General features: G+C 42.2%; 1 protein-coding gene across 2 annotated transcripts in view; it reads right to left on the reverse strand.

Annotated features, from left to right (window-relative positions):
• Positions 1-18327, reverse strand: part of WDFY2 (WD repeat and FYVE domain containing 2) — a 173038-nt gene that overhangs the window by 10343 nt on the left and 144368 nt on the right. For both annotated transcript variants that reach the window (XM_040622490.1, XM_040622492.1), the window contains exons 7-9: positions 14959-15085; positions 4063-4168; positions 220-321 (exon numbers count right to left, since the gene is read on the reverse strand). In XM_040622490.1, the coding sequence (XP_040478424.1) occupies positions 220-321; positions 4063-4168; positions 14959-15085 (335 nt within the window). The remainder of the gene's footprint in view (positions 1-219; positions 322-4062; positions 4169-14958; positions 15086-18327) is intronic.

The following is an 18327-nucleotide window of genomic DNA, read 5'->3' on the forward strand; positions in this document are numbered from 1 at the left end:
CTACTTGGAACAAGTTCCTTCAGAAACTGAATGCAGTAGGAACGAGCTGCAGCAGATAAGAGAATGAATTAACATGGGGTCTCAGAGTGGCTCCAGGGTAGTGCCTGACCCCCACCACAACCCCTGCCTGGGGCGGCGGGAGGGGGCTAGCTCGTCTAAGCTCACAGGTGAAGCTGTTTCCGCTCTATTCCAGTTTGATGAGGGATCCATATCACCCACCTGTCTTAGGCCAATTTTCTTACTGTCCCACATTTGCTTGAAGTTCCAGAAGAAAGGCTGATCACACTTTTGGCAGGAATCACTGTCCAACCATTCAGGGGTCTTGTGAAATTAAGCACACAACAGTTCACATTGCAAAGCAGTGAGGACAACGGTACCATTAACACTGATGAAAGTTACAGAATCAAGATGTGTTTATAAGAAACAGAGGTGTGATTTCTCAGTTAGTCATTTAAAAAACATTTACTGAATGCCTATTGTAGCTCGAGCCCTGGGGATGTAGTGCTGATAAAAAGAATCTCTCCCGCCGTGGGGCTTATAATTTATGAGGAAGACTAAACAAGACAATATTATTAATATCAATTATTTAAGTAAGTGGAAGTGTAAAGGCCTGAGGAGGAGCAGCAGAGCGCCGGGAGGGTGGGATGGCCCAGGTGGGGTGGCGAGGGTCAGGAGCATTCAGGGGCGGCTGGGGCCAGGTCACTCGCAGAGTTCTGACAGCCACGTTGACTTTATCAGATATTCTCGGATCTCATGCAATTAGATTTGCTCTGGCAAAATACAGTTACGTGTGACTGCACATGTCACGTGTACACAGCTACCTGTGCTGGAAGGATACAACCTGCCCACAGTGGGTACTCAGGAAAGCTGCCTGTCCACTGTCCGCTCATGGCAGGGCCCAGCGAGCTTGGAGACTCCGCTCCTTGCCTCACGGACCACACACCATTCTGCCTTTGTTCACTTCACTATTTCCCAACTCCATCATGAGTACTCGAAACAATGTCAAATGGGTTTAAGAGATGTGTTAAGCGTAAAGCTATTCTTCAGCAAATCTTCACAGATTATGCATAGAGTGACTCTGCATCTGTTTCTCGAGTTCCACGTCCAACTTGGAACATTCATCACTTGGCAGAGGGACAGATCTCTTTCCACATATGACTGAACCCAAGGAACCTGGAAAAATATATCCAACCCCAGGGTTGCTCTAAAGTAAGTTCCAGAGAACTCCCATTTGACTCACAGGACACTTACTATAAAAGAACCCTGAGATCGAACAAGTTTGAGAAATGTGGCAAACAATGGCCAGTGCCCTCTCTCTACGAGATTTTTCTCGTAGCTTTTCTCTGTTGATGTAATCCTTCTCTGAAGAAGCCCTGTTAGAGAACAGATTTGGGCATTTGGCCTCTTCTACCTCCCTTCAAGCAGAAACGAACCTAAAACTACACATTGTCTCAAAAACGAAAAGAAGGTGATATTTGAAGAGTTCCCAATTCTTGGTCTATTTATTTTATTAAAACCAAAGAGTTCTTAAGAAGTAAGCCTTGATTTCCTTTGTAATTTCCAAGCTCTAATCAGTTTAAAGACTGATTTAACAAAATAAGAGTTTTCAGGAAAACATTTTATCCCTAAAAGAATTACCTATGTTGTGACTTTTCAAAACACTTACAATGCAGGAAAATCAGGAGGATTTACAAAAAACTGTCACGTACCCACTACTGTATCTTTTATAAGGAAGCATGCAGGTTTAGGACATATATCAAATGCACTGTAGTGGGTATCTATGAAGAGGGCAATGGGAGTAAGGAACAGGAAAAGGAAAAAAAAATCAGCATGTGTTGTATGATTCCATTTTTTGTCCAAAAACCCCCCAAAAACAAACCGCGCACATGTGTTTTTGCAGAGAAAATTGTAAGGAAGGATGTTACCGGTGGTATTCCTGGGGTGGTTGGTATTGAGTAACTGACATGTTTTCTATTGGTTAAGGAGCACTCTGTAACTTTTCTACAAAGAACATGTTCATACATACTTCTAGAAAAGGATACAATTTCGGAAAAAATGGATTTCATTAACACATTCATTAAACACATTTAGCCTATGAGATATGCTCAGCCACACCTTCTTCCATCTGCCCCCCAGTGCCACCCCCATGGCCACACTATCGTCTCTGACGGCTTCCACTGCTCACAAGCACCAGTGCCCAGGGCACCACTTCCCTCGTTCACCTTGTCCTTCCTCATGGTGTTTCCTGTCCCCCTCAGCGCACAGCCAGGCCCCATCAATCTTTCAGCGCTACGTCCTTCCACAAACTCTCTGCTGCGAATGTGAGCCAACAATGGTAACACCCCTTCCTAAATGCCCAGCACTACTGCTCTATCCTACAGCAACTGTAATCGCATCATTTATACCATGTAATAGTCTTCTGAAATCTTCTCCCATACATTTTTTTCTTCCAGAAAATCAAGCAGTGCAACCTTACACGTCTCCAGCCTCTTGAGGTAAGCACTGCACAGCTCTGGCCATGACCCAGAAGCCCCACAGATACATCTCAGAGGATTTAGGTTTATAAAATATGACACCAGCAAAAAAAAAAAAAAAAAAAAAAAAAAAAAAAAAAAATGGCTGGGACCCTCTCTACTCACTTGGGCTCTGAATCACCCGAAGAAGATTCAAGATAGTTAACAAGCTGCAAGTGCTCCCATATCTGCATGTCAAAGGGCATAATTTAAGCAAGATGGCTCAAAGGACTGCCCCGCAACCGACTGGGTTCATCTCTGGAAAGCACATCATTATCTTCCTTTGGGCCTCTGTCCATCAACGGTGGAGTCTACCTGCACGGAGGCAAGAGAGCCTGGCGGTTCCCCTTCTCCTGGTCAGTTAGGCCTGGGAAGAAGCGGGGACAGGCGAGGTGTGACTGTCCCTCACCCAGAGGAGACTATCGTACAGAATGGGAAGTCACATGGGCAGTCTGGCTGGCATGGCCAGCACACATTGTACCAATTTCCCTGCCTTTACACTGAAGGGGCCAAGTGGTACTTTCAAAAGCAATATTCTACAGTTCCCCACTTCCTAACAGTAATGATCATTTTAATTAGTTACTAATAGAACTCCCACGGATTTATGGTTTGAGCAAGTCAGGCTTTAATCTTCTTAAGCATTTAATTACTGGCATTTGAAAGGCATTGCATGGTGGATAATAGCAACTACTCTCTTGAAATGAGATTGGGGTGAGGGCATGGAAAGAAGTTGGGAAATTGCTTTTGTCTTTTTAAAGTGTTGCTTTTCTAATTCTTGCATCCTGCAAGGAAATACATTAGATGAATATACACCGTCAACCGTCAAAGGGAAAGTTCACCCAGCAAAATTCTAGGGAAAAGAGAATACCGCTAACTTCGAAGTCCTTGTCAAGGGGATATTTAGTAAACATGTCCATTGTTAAGATGCTCAAAGATGAAAAAAGAAAACTCATAGAAACAGAATGCCAGGAGAAAACGTAAATGTATTCCTAACAAAGACAGTGTATATATTTGCATCTGGAGAACTGTTTAGACCATGACTCATAAAGAAGCGCAAAAACAGTTATTTCTGATATTACTACTAATATCAAGCAAAGAACTCTTCCTTCATCAAATACTATTTCTCACACATTAGCCACCATTTCCCGGGTAACATAAAACACTTGAGTCTTGTGTGTTCCTAGGGCACTTTAAGGCATAATCGTCTGAAAACAGATGGTTCCCTCTTTCGCACCTGAAGTTTGGTTGTGAACGGAGCAACAGATCCGAAGTCTAAAGAGCTTCGTCTCGGTTGAAATTCTTATGAAATCACTATTACATGAATGTTACAGGCCAATTTGGGAGGGGTAAAAAAAAAAAAGGAATTTCCTTTTCTACTAGAATCTTTTATTCTCTGACATAACAAGTCTTCTTTCATGGTTTAATCATAAGAAAAATAAGTAATGAGCAGGAGGGAAGGCTGAGGCGTTTTTCAGCCCAGCCAGAACTGCATGCACACAGTCCAGCCCACCAGCCACGGAGTGGCCCTGTGACCTGCCGTGACACCTACCTCCTGCCTCTCCACGTCCATGTTCCAGACCACGATCCCGCCATCACCACCGCAGGAGATGAGCTGCCGTGTGTGCTGCGCATAGGAAAGGGCCTGGACTTTGTCACTGCAAAAGAAAGCCAGGGTCAGCGACAGTTCTGGAGAGCAAGGCGAAAGCCCTAAAGGCAGGAAGCCCAGCAGAGTCAATCAATGCACATGCTCCCCTTTGAGCCCCTTTGAGCCCGGAGCACAGATTTAGAAATCAGGTGGAATCAGAATGTTTTTTAAGATGCTGAGGCCTCAGGAAGAGAGAGTCTTTGTCAGCTACCGACACTTGAGGAAAAAAGCTGGTGGTGGAACTAGTTGTAAGGTGGGACTGGCTCCTTCCTTAATTGATTCATTAAATAAAAGCTATGGTACATGGTCACTCTGTATTTGTTCAAAAGCCATGATTTTACCTTTTTTTTTTTTTTTTTTTTAAAAAAAGTATCCTTCAAGAGTACTGGAGGTCATTCATCGAAACGCCCACAGCACTGACCCGCCAGAGTCAGGCAAATCGCGTTGGCTGAGGTGTGGAGCGTGTCATAATGGCTAAGCCCAGGCGCCATTTCTTTGGCTTCCAGGGTGAAGCCAAAGCAGCAGCAGACTTGAGTTTTGCTGCCTCTCTATTTTCTCTAGTTTTCATTCCCTCTGTACTCATTTTGTGCTTTATTTTTCTTTCTAGTTCATACACGGCTGACGAATTATTCCCTCTTGGGGTAGCCACCATGGAGAGTCCAATTCTGTGGTCTGACGACGTGGTGATCACTAACAAAAGGTTACAGACGTTATTTTCCACCGGGTGAGGGAACAGGGAATAGGGCTTCTTGGTTGTTTCGGTTTGAATATTTTTCTATTTTGAACTCAAATCAATTGAGAATTCTGTGCCCAATGGGAAGAACAGCTCCTTGCAATCTAGACCGGTGATTTGTGTGCTTTTGTGCTTCCTTCTGACCTGCGGCTGAAGTTGTGGGACTGAAGCTGTTAAATCTGTGTCTGTGACTACAGTTCAGTAAGGCCTTGCCCCCTCATGTCTGGAATGCTAGCCTACTGCCAGAGGGCATCGATAACTTAGATTACAGTATTCTTTCTTCCTAATTTTTTATTTTTTTCTTTTTTTTTTAGATTATAGTACTTTTTAGATTACAAGAACTTGTTCTGTTTGGCTTATAAAGATAAGCAAGTGCTTATATAAATTGAATTTTCATAAACTTAACAGAAAAAAAAGAAATCCGAGCCCCTAAAACTTTAAATTTACTAGACTTAAAAATTCTTTTACAGAAAATACTAACTCAGTAACATTTTAAGAATCTAAGTTCACAGAATTGAGGTGAACTCTTGGGCAAGTGAGACGAGTGTGATAAATTTTAAAACACAGCTATGTCTTTCTCTGATTCATCAGTGTTAAGTATGAGCAACTGTACCTCTTACTTTACTCGGGTTGATTTCTTCTAAATATATATAGGATAACTGGTCAAATAAGCTAATATTATGCCTATGTAATGCTATACATGAAAAACATAAATTCATGTTCAACTCAACTAAATAATTGTTTTGAAAAACTTTTCATATAAATAGCGATTATGTTTTATAGCACAGCAACTTAAAGGTAATCCCTAAGATCTTTAGGTAACTTAAAATGGATTACTATAAGTAGAGCTAATTGCTAAACAATCATTGGATATCTATCCACTTAGATAACTTAAGTAAGTCAGAATACTGAAACTTTGATTACAAAGCATAATATTAAGTTTATATACGTTTGCTTCTCATTTTTTACATTATAGAGAGGCTACAACTCGGGTGAGTCACTTCCATGAACGTGTTCATTTTTGCCACCTTAAGGAGATGTAAAAGTGGTTATATTGCAGGAGAAATTTCTGTTGTGTGTGTTCATGAGCTTTGCTAGTCTGCTAAAATGCTTGTATGTGACAGTTCTCAATTATCCACATCCTCCCTCCTCCCAATTTTCTCTATGAAATATAAGTTAGTCACTCTGGTTAATTATTATAATTAAAATGGGTGGTTGAGATTATGCTAGGGGCAATGATGGAAACAAGATATAACTATGCATGGGCTTTTGTTTTTAAAAGAGAAAATATGGTAGTTTTGTCTTAAAGCAATGGTTTTTAAACTTTTTCGTCTCAGGATCACTTTACACTCTTAAAACTAATTTGAGAACACAGAAGAGCTTTGATTTAAATAAGAAATTATCAATATTTATTGTATTTGAGATAAAAACTGAGCATTTTTTAAAAATACTGATTTGAAAATAGCAATATTTTATAGCAATTATATTTTAATATAGATAACAAATTTTTGGTGAAAATTATATTTCCCAAGGTGACAAATTTTGATGACAAAAATGCATTGTTTAACATTTCTGCAAATCTTTCTAATGTCTGTATTTGTTCTGATACCACTCATCACGCAGCCTCTGGAAAACTCCATTGTACATTTGTGAGAGATTACGGATAAGAAAGGCACTTCGAAAATAAAGTATAAGTTTGTTCCAGAATATGAGAGAGAAAAATGAAGAACAAAACTTGGAAAGTGAATTTTATTTGCTTTGGTTTATAATACTCAAATCTGAAAAAAGAGCTATAAAATGCATTAAAATCTTGGCACAGTTCCCTCAGTTTTGATGGCTTGCTTCCTTGCCTTACTGATTAATGCCTTTGACTACAACGCAAAAGGATATTCTTTACCTTCTATAAAATCTGCCTCGTTAGCAAAGATTCTGTGTGTCACCACATTATTTTCAAGAGCTTTAGGCTGACTTGGTTAAAGTCCCAAAAACATCTTTGACTACTCTTATGATTTTGCCTTCCTGGGCCATACCCTATATTTTGAAAAAATAAAATAAAAAACCTAGCATACCTCCTACGTAGACCTACAACTATGTTCGAGATTCCCTAGAGGGATCCTTGGGGATTGTAAAGATGTACTCCTCTGCCTTATAAAAAGAGAGACGCTATAAATAACTATGTGTGTTTGCTGTGTTGCTATTTTAAGAGTTTCATGGGAAGAGTCACCAGATCAGGAGATACTCGGCCTTCCCTAGGTCAAGTCAGTTTAGATAAAATTTTATTAATGTAAGTATTTCTGAAGTTGCATATTTTATGGAAGGACCCTGGAGGTTTATCAGAGCTCTCATTGTCTATAATATGCTTTCCCCTCCAGGGAATACTGATCAAAATTCTCAGGAGATAGTTATGTAGGCTATCGCAATAGAGAATTTCATTCTCCTTTATTAGGATTACTATTTGTCGCAGTACAAAAAACTAACCATTAAAGTCTTCATAATCTATAGACAATTTCTGTTTTACTCTGATGCTTGCCCAAGGCTCTGCTATAAGCTACAGGCCAGAAAGGTCAATCTTAGAGTTTCATGGAAAAGGACTACATGTACCAGGTGTTTTAAAATACTGATATTTCAAAAGAATAGACTCTCGGGCAAAAGTTACAGAGCTGACACTGCTTAGGTAATTTTTAAGCTGTGCCAGTCGACTGAGTTAGGATTTCCTTGGATTTTGGACTCTTTTTAGTCTGGATGCAGATGGCTTCATGAATGTAGACTCCTAAACCAAGAATCAGCAGAACAAGGATTAATTACACAGGACTGCATGAACTGAAGAGGTACACTTTACTGTGGTTATTTGTCTGGAATACTGTTGATGTTGTTTTATAATGTTCTATTTTTTGGATATAGGAGGGTGCTTTTTCTCCTACTTTTTATCCTATCTCTAACCTACAATCTTGTAAACTCTGCTTTTATAAGCTAAATAGAAACGTTTAAAAATGATGTCCACCATTCAATGATTTCACCAGAATTCAAAAAGTATTACTGAATCCCCTTAATTTTAAAGACAAGATAAAAATTATTTCATAGGTTCGGTTAGCATCTATCCACAGGATATGGTTGGGCAACCAAGTCCTTACCTAGAATGTCATATTAGAGAATGACGCTCATTCAATCAGATATGACTAGCCACTTGAACTTACAGAGCCAACGGCTACAAAGCCCTCCTAGGAAAACTGGCCTACTACCTGGTTTGCAGGGTCCTGGCCTTATAGGTGGTAAGGAAACCACCAGGCCAGGAACCTGGCAAATGTCGGAAAACTCAAGGAATTCAACCAAGGTGTAAATAACTATTGGTGACATATGGCGGAGAATATTTTTGGGCTTGGTTTCCTAGTCTTGGTATAACAAATAACAGAGGCTTTGAAAAGCCCAATCTAGGATTCCTTATAAACATGTCCAGGCAGAAGTTAATTCTGTGGCTCGATCGCTATTTAATACTCCATGGCTCTATACTTGCAAAGCAAACCAAGAAGACCTGTATGGTTAATTAACACTCTCACTGCACAATGTCAATAATTAGGCTAAACCTTAGGAGACCAACCTTCTTCTGTAATCAAGAATAATCTCTGAAATTATGATGATGCCAGGAGAGGACGGGGGAAGAACTATCAGGCAGACTGTGAAAGAATGACATGTGCAAAAAGAAAGTACTGGCATCTTCAGGGGAGGATCAGGTGTTATCTGGCACACCTTTCTGGGTTATCTGATTCTACAGGGGCCTGCATCTTGCAATACCTTTAACTGTGCTACTTTCTAACTCTGTAAATGTTAACCTGGTATTATGGCAAGTGAATCTTTCCAGTGAAGAAGCAACAAATCTCCATGCCCCTGCCCCTACCCCGCCCCGCCCTGCCCATGGAGGAAGCCAATTGTGAATCTACCTACAAATTCTTTCCATTCTCCCCTGCCTATGCATATATCTGCTCTTTTTCCTTGGAACTGGTTGTAACATCTTACTAGTTCCTGTATTAAATTAATGACTAATATAAAATCTTTTTGACAGGTATTTGTTAAAAAAAAAAAAGAGTCTATTGTTTTCCATGTTAAAAAAAAAAAGAGTCTATTGTTTTCCATCTCTCTTGGTTGTTATTTCACCTGTTTTAAAGCATGGAGCACCACCATTCTGACATTGAAGGGCAAGAAGGAAAATCTATCTAGTCGAGCCGACTCGGAACCCTGTGATTTGAACTACATTTCATTTGTTAAGGCATCTTGATACACATCAGTGATCTTGTAAAGCCACAATAAGCTACAGAAGGAACTGCTTTGCCACTCATAGCTGGCAGCAACATCCAGCAACAAATACATAATTTATGGGACTCCAATACTGTTAATATTCCAACACAGAAGAGTGGAACACAGTGACGAATGCTGGATTCCAAGCTTTGTAATAAAGCTGCTCAGGGACTTCTTAATTTAAGGGTTCACAATGTAACTACCTTGCAGCTAAAAACGAGGTAAGGGAACATCTCCAGGTTCACAGATTAAGGGTTACGAAGAATAAAAGATACCTTCTTCTTACAAGCATGTTTCATCTGACATCAGTGTAGCATTTATACTAGAAAGCATCTCAAAACTGGTTATTATTTCACAGCTGAGAGCTCCACGTATTGCACCGCAAACGCTCTCACCAGTGCACAAAACCCTCACTTTTCACAACGACCAGCATCTGCCATCTCCAAAGACTATACTTACTAGGGAAGGCCTCATTTCCTTTCTCACCAGCGCTAAGAGAACCTATGTCTTATTAGGCCTAGCTACATAATATGGGGGGCTTGATGATGGATGAAAATACAAGGCCCCTTGCTAAAAATGTACTAATAATGACAAGATGGTGACAGCACAACATTAGCCCAAGCATGGGGCCCTGTGGGACAGCACAGGTAGGAGGCCCAGGTCCTGTGTCTGCTGCTTGCTCGGGAAAAGGGTGGAGAGGCCTTTCTTCTCTTTATAGAAACCAATTTTCAGACATAAACATCTGCCCAAATGTCAACTTAGGCCCTCTTCCGCCTCCTGGCGGGGGGGGGGGGGCTTAAAGGTATAGCAGCTTTCATTTCTTTGATGAAAAGTCCTAGGTGACTTGGGGAAAATCTAATCAGTTATGCATCTACTACCAAAGAACTCACTCTCTTAGATTCGGAACTCCCATATTCATAAGCTTCCCAAACCTAACCTCCAAGGACCAGAAAAGGCTCATGAGTAACCCACACACGTGAGGTCTCCCGGTAACTGATACCTGGGGTCATCTCGCACCAAAGGGACCCTGGAAGGGTTTCCCTCCACAGGGATCTTGCCTAGGAGCACTTGGTCAAGATCAGCAACATCTGGCTGGTTTACCGGCTATGGTAGAAGTCTGGATTAGCCACTGCCCTTTTGTCCACTTGCGATTTCCTGAAAACACTGTACTGAGTTCACACAGCTCTATTTCGGGTAACCTCCTGATCCTGAGAACTACGAGAACCTATTCATCTCCTAAGACCCAAATCAAGAGTGACTCCCTCCACAGAGGCTTCCCATCTTTTAGTCAAACTGGCACACTGTCCCACCTTTACCCCATTTCTCAGCATCTAGCCTGTTCCATTTAGTCAGCAACTGTTTTCACAGTCCCCTTTGTATCCAGAGTGCCTACTACAAAGTCTGGTATATAAATGGAGCTCAGTAAACAGCTGTTGAATGTATTACAGAGGGAGTAGGTACATGTGGCCGTGTTTCCACGGAATACGCTATATTCAGAGAGAAATACGACTCCTATCCAAAAGCTTGATTTTCAAATTACCATAATTCTGTTAACAAGCATAATTTTAACAACCACCACTTACTAGCCCTTACTCTTGTGCTGATTTTTAAAAAAGATTTTATTTATTTGAGATAGAGAGAGAGAGAGAGCACAAGTGGGAAGAAGGGTCAGAACAAGAGGGAGAAGCAGACTCCCCACTGAGCAGGGAGCCCAGTGTGGGGCTTGAGCCCAGGACCGTGGGATCATGACCTAAGCCGAAGGCAGATGCTTCACCGACTGAACCATCCAGGAGCCCTTCTTGTGCTGATTATTTTACAAGCACTCTATCATTTATGGTTTTGGACAATCTTTGAGGGTTTCTCTTTCCAATATTATCCTTACTTTAGAGATGAGAAAACCGAGGATCAGAGAGATGAAGAGTCCTGCCAAGGCTGACACGGCCATTAGCAGAAGGGCTGGCTCAAATACGACCTGGCCTGGCGCAAAGGCCAGCGATTTATAACCACGCAGTACAGCATGTCCCCCTTGATAAGGTTCTCCCCTCTATGAAAACCCTCATTTCTAATTCTTTGATCTATTTTGCATTTAGTTCAATTAGAAATGGAAAAGACATCTCTTCCCCCGGATCCTAATAATTCTCTAGTGCTACAATGAGAAATGCTCCTAAATCCGAGATTCACCAAGAGAGAAAGCTGCTCTCCTTGACCCTCGCTCTCCTTCTCCAAACCCAGGAGAGGATGAATGTGGGAATTTTACTTCCTGTCCTAACTTGACATGCAATTTACCTGATAAAGAGGAAAGGTCCAAACTCTCCCGATGGATATTTATTTACGAATAGCCCCTTTCTTTACCAAAAGGCTTCGAAGATGCTTGTAACGAAAGTCTTACACGTGCTAAGAGTTGGAAGAGAAAAACCAAGAGCTGGGACTGTGGAAAAAGGAAGCAAATACACAGACCCTGTGTGCCAACAACCGGGGCGGTGACCACGTCCCATGTCACCTGCAGAATCCCAGTGTTGGTGGAGGGTTCCATCTCAAGAAACCGCACAGACCCTTATCTGTGCTTTAAATCAAATTACCATTAAATTAAATTGCCACAGTCTTAGAAGCCTAAGAAAAATACTGTTAGAAAGGAAAATTATGGTCATAAAGTTGGTCATGAAATGATAGGTATCTAAGAATAAAAGGATCTAAAAAGCCCAAGTATCACTATTAGATTTGACACAGGCATGGGACAATAAACATCCAGGTTTATGCTTCTAGAATATCCACCCAACTGGTAACAGATACTTCAAGAACATAACTGGTCCCTGAAACTGGAACCTTCCCTTTGCCTTTCCTTTCACGAGCTAGCACACAATCACGTTCCACCTGCTACAGGGAATAAACCCACCAGAATGTTTCAAATGCAGACCATACTGTATAGAAGCACACTTTCTTCCTTTCGTCCTTTGGACTTAGAGACATTTTAGTTACTCTTGTGCTAAAGCTCTTTGATGGGATTTTTATACACCAAATCGAATTACTTGCAAAACTGTCATATTTCTGCTGCTGAAGGATGGAATGAAGCCACAGAACCCAGGACAGAAGACCTGAGGAGCTGTCCCTCCACCTCATGCTTGGATATTCCCACCAGAGGGGAAGGCAGTCTCCCCACCCCTCTGGGGGGGTCTCTGGTCTGGTTGGCTTTGCCCAGTTCCCAAGCTCACCAATTCAGTGCCTGATTTGGAACTCTAATCACCCGTAGTCACCCTGGGGGGAAGGTGGGAAAAAGAGGAATTGAAGGACAGCAAGGGGCAGCTGCAGGCCCCAAGAAGAAACTCTTTGGCCTCTAAAGTAGAAAGACAGAAAACATTATGGAGTACTGAGGGGACCATCAGTGAGTCAATGTTCGTTTCAGTAGCCCCACTACCCAGTGCAGTGCAGGATACAAAGAAGGCTCCAAGGAGCTTTTACTGTTCGACTGAACTAAGGTTTGGGAGACCTAAGCTACCAGCTGGGGGCTTTGAGGACTCAATATTCTCATCTACAAGATGACATCTGGCTTCCCTCCTACACATACAGAGTTCTTGCAAGATGACACGGAGGTATCTGTTTGCTCTCTGACGAAATACAATTACTGAACACCAATCCCGTGGCCAATTTTCAAGGCAAAGGAATGGTGGCTGTGAACGTGGCCCTGTGGTTCTCCTTCCTGCCTGCTGCCCTGGCCCCTTCCTTCCACTACCTTCTGTGAGTCCCATCCTCCTACTTCCAGCAGCTCCGTTATCTTCCTGGGCTCCATCTCGGGCACTCAAACCCACTCGAACAGGGAGACCCCAAGTGATGCTGAGGAAGTTCATTTCTCCCTGGCCATGTGACAGCAGGCAGCCCCTCGCAGGCTAAGGCCTGGGGACGAGGAGCCCCTCCCAGAGTTCCCTTTATTCCTCAGCTTGAGTTAAATAAAGCACCGGGCAAAGGCCTTCTGCCATCATTCCTGTTTAAAGCCAGCACGATCGGCAGCTCCTGATCTCACCAGCCTGCCATCCACTAGGTTTAAGGGTGTGGATTATCAGGATGGACTCCCAAGCGTGGTCAGTTCCATCTTCGAAAAGGCCAAGTCTGTACTCCTTAGAAACTGGAAGACCTATTAGTTCAGGTTCCATTTTTCTGGGACTGAGAGACTCTATCTCAATTTTACAGCTCTTCCTTTCTTACCAAACGATAGGTGCAAGGTTTCCAGATCAGCAGTTTGCACGAGGGCACTCAGCACACAGTGCTGCTGGCGTTGGGCACTGTTACACTTTACTACCTTGTGGGTGGGTCATGCAAGACTGCCTGCAGGCTTTATTAACCACTGTGCCAAAAAAAACTAGTTATGAGCTCATCTGAATGAGCCCAACAAATATTACTGATCTTCATTCAAAACTGGCCTTTTATTTCTCCGAGAGAGCCTGAGGTGGCAGGAATTACTTAGCAGATTGGAGGATAACTGAGTATAACAGGACTGTGTTTGGCTTCTCTTTTTCTTCATTTACATGGATGATGTCAACTCCTTTTAAACAATACTGATGCATGTCCCCTTGTCACGGAGATAACTACAAGTGAATGATTCCCCTAATGGGCTGATGACGAGGTCCCAGTGGCCCCACAAGCCAGACAAGGCCCCAGACAACGGGTCTATTCTCTAATGTGGGAAAGAAGGCCTCGCAGCTACTTCTCGAAGACTAAATTCTAACACTAAGATGATTATTTGTGCAGAGGCCTCCGAAATCGAATCCGTTCATATCTAATAATCCCGACTGTAGATGTAACTACTTAGGGGACTATTTTAAAATCAGCGTTTCTGGGTAGATTTACAAAAAGAACTAATGTTACTTAAAACCAGTCAGTTCGTGGGGGCCTTACTAACGTTTGTTTATGGCTGTCCAGAGTTGCTGTTAACATCACTGTGAAAACTTTACAAGTGGAAAACAATTCAGATTAGCTTTAGAGCTCCAAAGCGGGTCTACAGTTCTCTGCCCATGACCAGGCTTTGCCCCCAGGACGGGTGGGCAGCACAGGGTGGGAGAGGTCAGAGTGAGGCCGGAGGGCCTCCGGGAGAGCTGCCTGGGAGGCTTGGTACAGCGGAACAGCACAGACAGCTGCGGCTCCCAGTGACTGGAATCTTCACAGACAGGGTCCAGGAGTCTACATTTTAACAAATTCCTGGGTGACTCTCTGCACACTGCAAAGTTTGAGAACGGCTCCAAGGAAACCCAAAGCTTTCTTTGCTCTTCCTCTCAGCCCTGTGAAATCCGCCCCTCAAGGAAGAAGAGCCTGATATGAATCAAGGGGAGTCCTCAATAAATATTTGGTCAAGTACAAAATAGAGAGTGTAAGCATAGTATCGTTCCCCTTTTCCTTAAGTTGCCAGGAATCTTGCCACATTTGAACTCAATTATCGAAATTCCATAGGCCTTCGTGGCTTATATTTTTAAGCTTTTTTTCCCTAGCATTCTAAATCTTTACTCCTAAGTCTCCCTGGTTCTCATTTTTACTTTTTATTTTTTTGCTGCCATTATTCTATTTTACGGTTTTTGCAAGCACTCTCAAATCCTCTGTGGAATTAAATGAGGTATAAATAAAAAAACATACCTATGCACAGATACAATTCAAAGTGGCCATTATTTGTGTTCCTGCAACGTTCCTTCCCATGCTAAGATCCTGCCATAGACACCGGACCCCACGCCTCTGTTCTAGCTTTCCGCTGGGAATCTTTTCTCTGAGTTTGTTAATAAAAGCACCAGCAGCCTTACTTGTGTCCTTGGAGCTCGATGGCTGTTCCTTTTCTCCCACCGATGTCCCACATGATGACAGAGTGATCTGAGCTGCCCGAGAACAACACTCGCTGGACAGGGTCCCAACAGAGAGCAGTCACCCCACCTGCGAGAACAGAACAGCTGGTTATCAGTTACAGAGTGACAGTATTAATCACCAATAAACGTGAGTGCAAAGGAGTTAGGATCCAGTGCAGTTCTTTTGCTTATAGAACAAACAAATAAGTCCCTGAAGAGAAAAAAAAACTGGCTCCCAGAATAAAAGTCCCATCCTTTCAGCATTTTCCCCCCGACATTTAACGTACCATAAAATCAATTACTATAAAAACCAAAAGAAAACGAAGAAGGCAATTAATTGTCAGACAAGAGACGCAATTCAAACAATGGAAAATATCACAGTACTTGGAAATATTAACCGTATTTTCTTAACTTCTACCTCCCACCCTGACAATCACAGACAAGAAGTAAATGGAGTTTTGAAAAAACTCAACTGGATTTTTTATTCTTGAACACAAATACAATTAGACGACAACATCGGAATTTAAAATTTATTTTCTCTCTTTGGGAATTTAAATTTACAGATTCTAGGCACATCATTTACATCCTCAAGTGTCAGTTTCCTCGACTGTAAAATGGGGAGAACGGCGATACATCTGACATCTACATACAACTACGACTCCTATGATGATATCAGTCCAGGCCTTGCCTACTTCCCAGGGTTGTGGTGATAATCAGCTTGGGTCGATTATCTAGGACTCCGTGAACTGTAGCGTGCAGTTCACGTGTTGGTTACTAGCATTACTCTACTGGTGCGGCTATTAAATATTATAACAGATCTTTCTCTCTGGTAGTCCCCTTATAAATCAAAGTCCTGCATGATGAGAACAATATTAACTTTTTCCAATTAAGATGAGCCCAAAGCCTACAACACTTAAGAATGTGAGAAATACCCATTTTTTACATGATCGAAAAATATGATATTCTGAAAAGAACATAAAATAGCATCTTGTTTATGAGAATCTGACATTTTTCTTATTTAAGATGATCCATTTGTTCTAACAAAGTACTGCACTTTAAAAGCTTTTAGGAAAGTTTCTTTTATATAATATTCTCAGAAGGTTTTTTGTGGTTTTTTTCTAGGCTCAAAGTGAGGGAAATGTCCCACTATTCTGGCTTCTGCTTAATCACTTCTCCCCCTACCTGCACGACATCCTCCTGTCTGCGTACAAGCAAACGTCACCACCCCCGCCTCCGCCTCCCCCCTGCCCCCGACCTAACAGCACCGTGTACACAGCCAGCCGCACACAGGCTCTAGTGTTGTCTCTTGAACGAATGAAGGAGCAGACGAATGAAAATACAAACCTCTTTTTTCATCCACAATTCTTGTTATTTGGAACTCCTCTACTAGACTTACTAACCCTTCAAAGTTAAACACTGTTCCTCCTTTTGTACACCAACTCTTCAATCCCTGATGCTAAACTCCATGATCACGAGCAGTCCCTCCTTGTTCCCGCTTTCAGGTACCCATGGACACCTGCGGTCCTGAAGCAGATGATCCTTTTTCTGCAGGACCCTCCGAAGGCCAGCAGTGGCCTAACACTGCGTCACAGGGCCTATGTCATGCACCTCATGTCAATTCACCATGTAGGCACTGGATCATCTCACATCATCCCAAGAAGAAGGGTGAGTGCCGTACGATAAGGTATTTTGAGAGGGAGAGAGACCCCATTCACATGACTTGTATTACAGGATATTTAAACACAGTATGTCCAGGGATCAGTACCGTCTGTAGTTTCAGTCATCCACTGGGGGGTCCTGGAACTGTCCCCCACAGATTAGGAGGGATTACACTAATAGATACTTTTCAACCATTCTTCAGTATTTGACAATGTAATACTTCAGGATGTTCTATCCTGCAACACGTTATTTATTCTCACATAGTAGCCAAGTGACTTACTTTGTTAAATAACCGTGGCAGAGTTAGCTGACCGTCCAGCTCGATCTCTATTCCCCTCCATGTATGGCGCGCTCCCTGGAAAGCTGTTGTCCTGCAGGGACCACATTTACCGGCCCTCTTGCATCTAGCGGGCGTGTGACCAGTTCTCAGCAACTGAACACAGAAAGTAATGTGCATCCCTTCCAGGCCAAGGCAGTTAGGATGTCCCTTTTTCACTTTCTCTTCATACTTACTCCTCAAAGACTCCAAGACTCAGGGCATGGAGTAACTACATTCTAGAAGGAACCAGAGTCCCTGAATTACCATATGGAAGAGAGCCGTAATTCAAAAACACCCGCACTGGATTGTAATGTGAGCAAGAAATAAACTGCTGCTTTAAGCCACTGAAATGTCAGAAATTATTTGTTAAGAGCAGTTAGCATTAGCTATTATAATGCCATATATTTACTGGGATATATAATGAGACTGACTGGCCCAAGGGGCATCTGGGGGGCTCAGTCGGTTAAGCGGCCAACTCTTGATTTTGGCTCAAGTCATGATCTCAGGGCTGTGAGATCGAGCCTCATGTAGGGCTCCTAGCTCAGCAAGCAGCCTGCTTGAGATTCTCTCCCTTTCTCTCTGACCCTCCCCCTTGCTTGTGTGTGCTCTCTCTCTAAAATAAATAAATAAATAAATAAATAAATAAATAAATAAATAAATAAATCTTTTTAAAAAAATTAAGGCTGGCCCAAGAGGAAGGTGAGAGTCACCAAAAGCTTCATAAATCAGGCAAGTAAAAAGAAGTTACTAGTGTAGACTGTTAATACTGATGCCTAATATTTAGACAGAATTGGAGAGGGCCCCAGTTGGAAAATCACTGCATCAGTATCCAAAGCAATCCACTGTAAACTGAATTGTTTTTTTTCCAAAACTGTATCTTAAGTCTAAGCACTTCTCAGTACCTCTACTACTACCATCCTTGCATGAACCACTATCAAAATTCTTGGCCTAGAAAATTGCAAAGCATGACACATATTTTGTTGGAAAGTCTATGGGGGCAAAAGGCACCCTCATACATCACTAACGTACTGCAAACCAGTACAACAGGGAAGGCCATATCCAACCAACCACACCTGCGCTTAGCTTTTAATCCAGCAATCTCACTTCCAGGAATTTATCTTGAAGACACCGTCCCCATCCCCACCAAGTAATCCAAAGACACATATGCACAAGGAGAAGGCTCACGTAAGACAGTGGGTGAGTGAACTATGGTACATTCACTCAGTATTCTGCAGCTATGAGAAAGAATGAACAAGATCACTTAGGCGGATAACAAGTGATTTCCAGGACACACTGTAAAGTGAAAAAGGCAAAGCACAGAAAAATAGCTACGCTGTGCTACCTTTCACCTA

Source organism: Ursus maritimus, unplaced genomic scaffold (genome assembly GCF_017311325.1).
Source record: "Ursus maritimus isolate PB19 unplaced genomic scaffold, ASM1731132v1 scaffold_10, whole genome shotgun sequence".
NCBI classification, from domain to species: Eukaryota; Metazoa; Chordata; class Mammalia; order Carnivora; family Ursidae; genus Ursus; species Ursus maritimus.